The 9,139-nt window shown below is 30.9% G+C and overlaps 1 protein-coding gene across 2 annotated transcripts; it reads right to left on the bottom strand.

Annotated features, from left to right (window-relative positions):
* Positions 1-606: 606 nt before the first annotated feature.
* Positions 607-8,659, bottom strand: LOC118648006. Of its 2 annotated transcripts, XM_036294205.1 has the most exons (8): positions 7,268-8,659; positions 6,937-7,115; positions 4,465-4,601; positions 4,254-4,386; positions 3,268-3,429; positions 2,922-3,038; positions 2,675-2,836; positions 607-2,569 (listed from the first exon to the last, which is right to left on the bottom strand). In XM_036294205.1, exons 1-8 carry the CDS (start codon positions 7,434-7,436, stop codon positions 2,282-2,284), a joined length of 1,347 nt encoding a protein of 448 aa, XP_036150098.1. In that variant the 5' UTR covers positions 7,437-8,659; the 3' UTR covers positions 607-2,281. The 2 variants fall into 2 exon arrangements, with proteins under 2 accessions (XP_036150098.1, XP_036150097.1); XM_036294204.1 differs by lacking the exons at positions 607-2,569; positions 2,675-2,836; positions 2,922-3,038; positions 3,268-3,429; positions 4,254-4,386 and having other exon boundaries at positions 4,506-7,115; positions 7,268-8,306.
* Positions 8,660-9,139: the final 480 nt, after the last annotated feature.

Genomic DNA, 9,139 nt, shown 5'->3' with positions numbered 1-9,139 from the left:
ATATTTTGATATTAATAATATTAATATAAAATTACTATTATTAATTATTAATTAAAATTTTTATATTTTTTTTCTCAATTTGTGAAAGTAATTGTCGAATAAGGACATATTTTTGTTAATAAAACTATATAATTTTTAAATATAAGAAAATTACATCCATTTAATTTAACGTATATAATTTCTTTTTAATATTTAATATTTTGCGAGTAAAGATTATTCAAAACAAGAATGTTTTTTTTGTGCAAGAAAAATTTCTTTTTCTATTTGTTTCGTATATTATTACCCGCGGCACGCGATTGTAACCCTCCTATAACACGCGTTCGACAAAAAAAATGAAGATGTTTCCCTTAGTCGTTGTTACTTCAGTCTTCCCGCGTCTTTCGTATCTTTAATCGACTTTTTCAACACTATATTGTACGGACTATTTGTGTGCAAACATGATATTTAAATTGATCGTGACGAAGTCTAAACAAGTGATACTTTTCTATATATATATATAAAATGTAAAAAAACCATTAAGTCAACAGTCTTCCATAAACAATAATGTAAAATTTGTTAAAAAAAGGTTTGATAAAATGAGATTTGTTTATAATATTACAGTAAAATATATTTACTTTTTTATTTTTATTTCAATCATAATAGCCGTATAAAAAGAGCATAATATGTTTATATTGATAATAATATTCATTAGAAAATATTGTCATTTTCTGTCCGATTTTTTCTCTTTCAACTTATGAAAATTATTATTAAATAAAGATAAATATCTATATTCTTCTTGAAATTTTACAAAATTTCTTCGTATAAACCAATTATATCTGTTTAAAATCAGATTCTTTAGGTTTTATAGATGATACGTTGCGTGCAATTATGACATAATTTTATTCATTAAAGTTATATGCGTGCGAGGCTATAGTTTCTATTGATTACCACTCGATCGCCATTCATCCCCGATCGCCGATTCTCACGCAAATGCGTGAATCATTCCGAGATGCGTGGTGTTCTCACGCGTCTCTCACGCGATACACTTTTAATGGTCAATCGCACAATTTAGATATGTCGGCTGTGTACGGTATGCGATACAACGCAGATGAGAGCTCGAGCGCAGTGCGACACGATAACGCTAACATTGTTTTCCAGGTACCATTACCGTCGATCGAACATCGCTGCCGATACGAAATCACAAGCGGCATTTCCTTGACGAGCCGATGCACGTGCGGGGAAATCGTAACGAACTTTCACAAGCGGCAGTGTGGGAAAGACGCTCTTTCCAGCCCTACGGTCGTGCGGTATTTCCCAATATGTTGTTCTTGAGACTAGGCCCCTTTAACATTGACCACTCGATCCCTCGGCCACCGGACTTCCGCCTACAAACGCCATCATAACTCGGAAGGATGAGATATTTAGTCTAAGGAGAGAACGGAGTCGGATTACATGGAGAGAGTTTCGTGATACAAGCTGTCATCCATACCTGCCATGTTACACGGATAATTAAGTTACGTGGATAAAACAATGATGTATCTCCGTTTTATCTTATTCCTATACGTATAATCAAATTGCTGCATTGTCCTTTACGTGAACTGTCTACTTTATATTTTTCTTAGGAAATATTTACAAACCAATAAATTGAGTCAAATATAAGATTTTAAAGAGACATTGCATGTGTTCAGAAATGATAGAGAACTGTAAGTGTTACAAGGTGACTTTTGACATACACTGCAAAACATATCCACTCTAAATTCCGCGAAACTATAACGGAAAAAAGTGACTTTTTTTCCACTTTAAATAAGCGTGAAATTAAAACGGAATTATATACGTAGGACATTGTCTATAATAATGTCCTTTATAAATAAAACGGACTAGTGTCCTTTATAAATAGAACGGACTAATGTCCTTTATAAATAGAACGGAAATTTAGTCAATTTTATATTCTTTTCCGGATACAGAAAAGAACATATCATCTGGAAGACAATATTTTATTACATTCAAATATACATTATACATTATTACATATATACTTATAAAATATATACATATATACATATATATATATACTTATATATATATATATATATATAAAACATTATATATATATGTGACCAGAAAATATGAATGAACAAACTATATAGTTTGTATACAAAAAAATAAAACCTTTATCCATAATAAATGTATTATATTAGTTTGTTTGATATATAATATATATAAGAGAAAAAAGAAGGAACAAGTACAAAATCCCAAACAAAGATAAAAATGTAAATAATAATAAAAGAAATTCTTAACATTTTTACAAAGTACAATGAGACAAAATTTCTTTAGCTCGCTTGCATAAAAATTCGTTGTTGTTACCGAGGCACAAAGCATCAATTAAACCAAGCAATTGGCTAAAAGATGATGGATAAGTCAGATCCTTCATAAAGTAAATGGCAAATCCTAAAGCGGCTGCTTCTTCCGCAGATGTAACATCAATTTTTAGTTGATCAATCTCACTGATCACAAGCCAGGCAGTAGCATCATTGTAAAAAACTTTTGGTCCAGGAGAAGGTAACAGTAGATCATCAAACGTTGGAACTTTCTGCATAAATTATACAAAACATACAAAGAATTACAGACATCTATTAAGCATATATAATAAAATAAAAGAAAAACGATTTTAATAATTTATTATACAAGATTTTACCTGTTCAAGAAAAAAGTCTTTTGTCCCTCGTAAAGTTACAAATTTTTGTAGCTGCAGAATGTTGTTAATTCCTTTCTCCGCTGTCTTTTTATACATTGTGTTTATAGTATTAATAACACTTTCAATAGATGTTTTCATCCTTAATTCAGCTTCTTGGACAAACTATAATATATACCACAATTTGTATGCATACAATTTTAGTATTTTTCTAGTATTCATAGTATTTTTTTTAAGTATATATACTTACACATTCTTTTCGTGAAAGATAGTAAGGCCACACATTTCCAACGTGAGGTCGAACTTGAAATGATTGCTGAAGTAATTCAACAATTGTGGTTGTCGACAATTCATCTTCTGCTGAATCCTAAAAAGGGACAATAAAACAAATAAATGTAATTTTACATAAGAATGCAAAAAATTGTTTTTTAATATGTTGAGTTATATTAATTTAATATTGAATTTGTAAGGCAAGAAAATTAGAATGAGCCTATATCTTATCATCTCATTAAACCATCTTAACTTTCATTTTAAGTATTGTTCGATTCTCTCTCTTGCACATTTTAATATTACGAGATTCTTAGAATGCATGTTACCTGAAGTTTCTTGTAAGCCTCTTCTGGAGTTATTACTTGTATAAGTTTACCCTTTTTGTTTGTTTTTTTTTGCAACTGCAAAGGATTATGCATCTGCTGCATACATTCTCGACGGTTGTTTCTGTGACGTCTAATATCAGCAATTTGATGTACGAAATGTCCCTGTTTCACATCATAACTTTTGACTATAGAAGTCTGGACTGCTAATTGCATATCCAAGCAAAGAGTTTTTGTGTAATGGAGATGAAACGCACCCCTAATGTTAAAGTAACAGAAGCCCGATGGTAAAAGATGAGGAAAGAGAGAGACAGATTGAGTCATTCGTCACTATTTTATAAACTGCAAATTACCGAATATGCATTAAAAAAATTAACGCAAATAAAAGTTGAATTAGTTTCATAGACATACATATTTATGCAAGTAATCCTGCTAATATATTCCCATAATAAAATTATAAATTAATTTTAAAAAACAAAATCGCTTAATTGCATTAATTCTAATTTTATTATGGAGATATATTAGCAGAATTACCTGCATAAATATATATATTTATAAAACTAATTCAGCCTTTATTTGCGTCAATTTTTTAAATGCATATTCGATAATTTGCAAAAAGTTGATAAAACAGAATGACTCAGTCCGTCTCTCTCTTTCTTCATCTTTTACCATCGAGATTTTGTTTAATGTTTCCAATTTCTGCCACTTTAACATTGGGAGCGCGTTTCATCTCCATTACACAATAACCTAGACTGGTATTCATAGTCGGATCTTATATTTAAGATCATCTTAAGTACTGTCTTAAGATGCTATCAGCCAATCACAGAGCCGTATTAGCCTCTTAAGATATGGCTTGAGACGATCTTTAAATAAGACTCGACTCTGAATACCATTCTTAGACAACTAGCAGTTCAGACTTCAAAGATCATAACAAAGTTGAAAATTGTTATATAAATACATCGATTTAAAAATCTACTGTATCTACTTACACATTTAGTTTTAAATTTGGGTGACTGTTCTATATGGATTGAAGGAAAGTTTGTTACAAGAGCTTCTCCTAGATCACGATATTGCCAACGTTTTTTCATATGATTTATGTTGTGAGGAATCAAGTTGTGCCTGCTGATTAAATAAGGTACACAAGACTTTATATTTTTGTTTTACTATAAATAAATAAAGACATCAAATGTATATACTTACTCCAAATGGTCTATTATTTCGTCTTTTAACTGAGAGCATAATTTTTTTTTTTTTTTGGGACTCATAGCTTGCCCTTCCAAAAAAGGCATTACATATGAACTAAAGCTAGGTAATAACTGGGTTTTATTATTATCAAGCTGCAATATTTAAAATAATAAAATAATGGAATTAATTTACAAGACCAGTAAACCACCCCGAAGGCAAAAGAATGTGAATCTTGCCATTTATAACATATTCTGGGACAGTCCATGGATACTCGAGTTTGCAAATGCTGTACATTTTAAGTTCATTTTTACAAGATACAACATAACTGCATGTGTTTTGTTGGTATGTTGTAAGAAGAGTTTCCACAAGCACATAGAACACATTTTCAAAGAGAAATATGCGACAAACTCTACCGAACAAAGGATGATCATCAATCTCTCCAACTATCAAAATGACATTGTTCTTGTATTGTACACCATGATATTTTAAGTATGACAATTCGATTGCATCAGAGACATTATCAGAATCAGGTAACATTTCAAAGATAGTACTTTCATGCTCTTTTATAATAGCATTTTTAACTTTTATGTCCGCTGATGGAGATAAAAAAGAATGTTTAACAGAGCCATTACTATGAAACATTTGATAAGCACATTCTATTTGAAAATGATCCATCACAGAATAGCAAATATTTTTGTAGGAAAAAAAACGCTTTTGCTTGACAACAAAATGTTTGCTTTCAGCACGTATACATGATTGGAATCTACCTGGCCCATGAGTGTGCATCTGTGCAGCTAAGTGAACTAACATGTGCAACTTGGGAAAGAAATTACCTGGATATAATTTCACATACAAATTTTGGTGTTCATGAACTAAAGCCTCTATTGCAGTTAAAGATTCAACTGTCAATGCAGGTGACCATATCAATTTAACAAGTCCGACAAGCAAAAGAAAACACTGCCAGTGCTGATTATCAGTAGGAATATCATGATGCAGAAGAATCGGCAAATGATACATTAGTGTGAAGTTTGCTTTACTGGTTCCCGATATAGAAAAATCTGGAGGAATAATGCGAGGCCTTTCACCACTTGGAATGCTTTTGTGAAATTTAAATTTGCTAATCAGAGTATTCAGGCGATCACGAGTAATTAAACGTTGCAAAACAATAGTTTTCAGGAACAAGCTTAATTCTTTTGGAACAATACCCTCCAATAATACGTGCATAGGATCATACAGAACATCTTTGAATATATTGAAGAAAGGAATGTGCCGAAATATGGTATCTCGCTTAATTCCATTCTTTTGAGACTTTTTGGAATACAATGCCTTATTTTCCTTCATCATTTTTTTCATTTCATCGACAGTTCGATAATGTTGTATTTCATCTCGCAAAGGACATTGAGAATGATATGACATTTTAGGAAATAATGTAAATGACGCAGTACAGATTCTACATTGTTGCTTAACGCGAGGAGAAAAACATTCCTTAAAACCACATAATTGATGTGCTGCTAGTGCATCAGCATGATATGCAAATAAATAGCCATAAAATTTTTCTCCTTGTGGATCAGAAGAAATTATAATTCCTGTAGAAGCAAGCATCTTTAAATCGTTAATGAAATTATTAAGAAGAATCTCATGTGTCTTAAAAGATTTCAATGATTTACTTTTACATACAGCAATGCAAAATGTAGCTGCTAAACGTGATCGTAATTGGACAGGTATGTTCAGAATTGTCACGTAAAATAAACATATTTTGTTAGTACCTCTGTGCATGCCAATTGGATTACATAATTCAATATCATCATTGTATAATAACAAAGCAATGTTGTTTTTTTCGTGTGCAATCTGTCCAGGATGATTCCTAAATCTTTGACCCTGCATTATATCAGTTATGTGATGATCTGACAATGGGGCATTATTTTTGAAGAAGGATAAAATTTCATTAAATTTTGCTAAATTCTGAATTATATCAATAATTGACACTACATATCCACTACTGCCATCAGGAAGATCTACTTGTTGAGGAACAAGATACACACCATTTTTTATCAATTGACGTTTACGTAATCTATCTGAGACTGACTGAGAAACATCGTTTTCATGACCAATGCAGCCAAGAAAATTTGTCATTACGTTTATTGCTATTTTAGGAACTTTATGTTTTGCTTCCAGGAGTACACAGAAATCTAAAATTTTATCGGCAAGATTCAATTCTTTTTCATGTTTTTCTACTATTACATCAGTATTGACATTAGTTTCATTTTGTTGTAATTCTACAACTGGCAAATCACATGCAAACCTCGGGGCAACACATTTATGAGTCTTAAATTCTGTTAATATTGAAAAATAAAAATTGCATTTACGACAATGACAAATTACTGTGTGTTTTGATCTGTTTGTATGCGTTACATTTACGTGATGTATTAAACGTGTTTTTTTATTGCAAATTAATCCACAAAGCAAACACTCGTAACCCATTATTACCCAATTATTTTCCTCAGCTACAATTATATCATTATCCTGTTGCTCTACATTGTTGGCAGATTGCAGAGTTTGTTGAGAGTCTGGATCTTCATTGGGATTGATTACTTCCATTACTTCGATCACTTCATTGCGTACTGAGTCAGTCAAATTTTCTATTGCCACTATTGTAGGCATTGTAACTGCAATGAACCAGTAGATTTTATTAATTTCCCTTCACAATATAATAAAGTATACACTGAGAGAAAAAAAGTATAACATGCACGTAACGTAATATAATCTATAATAATAATAATAATAAATTATCAAATAATTTATTTGTAACAAAACTTACTTTCGTGCGTATGAGCTTCTTTAATTATTTCCACACGCTCATGTAAAGGCGAATAATGCCCGCAAAAAGAGCACACATTTGTGTTATCATCCGCCTGAGGCAACTCAAATTCGTCGCAATCACACGCCGTACATTTACCGCGATGGTTACCGCGTCGATCGACACCCATAATTAACACCAACAATTAGTAATAAAAATATTTATTATAATTGGGAAGAGGACGGCCGTTAGAGTAACAAGTTAACACTGTTGTGAGTGAACGATACGGCTATCGCTACCGCTCGCGCCATATTGCGTTGCGTTTTGTTTATTTCGTCCGCTTTAATATATATGGCGGACCACATCCTTTATAATGTCCGGTTTAACGTCTGTTTTATAATGATTATTTCCAGTCCTATTTATATAAAGGATATTGATCTATATAAATAACATGTCACATTAAGAATTGCGCCAGTCACGCTTAAATAAAATGGACACGTAAAAAATCCGTTCTAATATGGTATATTCCGTTACAAAATATACATGTCCTTTATATATAAAGAGGATATGTTTTGCAGTGTAAGTACTTCTATTTTTATTCATAAGTATCTAAAAATAGAGACAAATTTTAAAAATAAAATAAAAGGAGGGGTTAAAGGAAATCATATGCGTTTAATTAATTTTTGCGATCACGACGGGTTACGTCTCTGATCACGAGAAAAGGAAAAAATCTAATTACACATTATAATGAACGTATAATTGATGTTCGCTTTGGATAGAACAGATTCCAAACCCGCGCCCTCAGGAAGTTTACTGGAATCGCCGGGTGATTGACGATCGAAGGGTTACTCCTCTCGACACTTGCGGGACACAGAACGAGCCCAACATGTGATTCCACTCGTTCAGGGAACCACCTGCGGTCCGAAAATAGACTGTCGCAGAACGTCGGTTACGCGGACACAGGCGAAAACTAGAACGTCAACTCGACCACATAATGCTGTATTCAGTTTTCAGGTTCATTTTTGGCGGCTGTTACTTCGCGAGGGGAGGATATGGTTGATTAATCACCCATTTCGACTGGCTTACGCGTGATGAAATTATAAAGAAAATAAATAAGTTGATTGGTGTCCAAAACGTTTTGTCTAATATGCCTTGTAAATAATTCAAATATTTAAAATTTTAAACAAGTAACAATATATTACAAATACTTAAAAAAAACACGTATGTTAAATAAAAAATAAGAAACATTACTCTTGTTTTGAGAATGTTTTTATTTTCAAGATGTTAAAAATATTAAAATATTATATAACTTTAAACAGACATAACTTTAGCTTGCATAAAGACTTTTTTAAAGATTTATCAGAAGAAAAATATTTTCTCATTATTCAATAATAATTTTCACGAAAAAGAAAAATATCAGATGAGAAATAATGTTATTAATATTATCTTGAAACTAAGAATTAAAAATTTTTTAAATTATTATAAAAACAATCATATATTGTGTTTTACTTTACATAATTATAATAATAATAAAATTAAAAAATGTAATATTTTGCTTTTAAATTAAATTAAATTTAAGATCGTCAAATTCTTTAGAAAAAAATAAAATAAACAAGATTATTATTCTTTCATATAAGCAGGAAATTCTTATCAAATTCTTATCAAACAGAATATATTAGATTTAATTTGATAGTAATGTTTTTTATTACTTATTAATGCTAATACAATAAGGCTTGCTACTGTGTAAATATTTTTAAATATTTATAACTTATACTGTAAATTGTTAAAAATTTGAAATGTTAAAAAGTATATACTATTTATAAAACGCATAAAATAAAACGTTCGGATACGAATCAATTTATTTTCAATACAGTCTCTTGTAAGGGGATGAAT

The sequence above is a fragment of the Monomorium pharaonis genome, unplaced genomic scaffold (genome assembly GCF_013373865.1).
Source record: "Monomorium pharaonis isolate MP-MQ-018 unplaced genomic scaffold, ASM1337386v2 scaffold_120, whole genome shotgun sequence".
Classification (NCBI taxonomy): Eukaryota; Metazoa; Arthropoda; class Insecta; order Hymenoptera; family Formicidae; genus Monomorium; species Monomorium pharaonis.
This window is presented reverse-complemented; position numbering and strand designations above follow the sequence as displayed.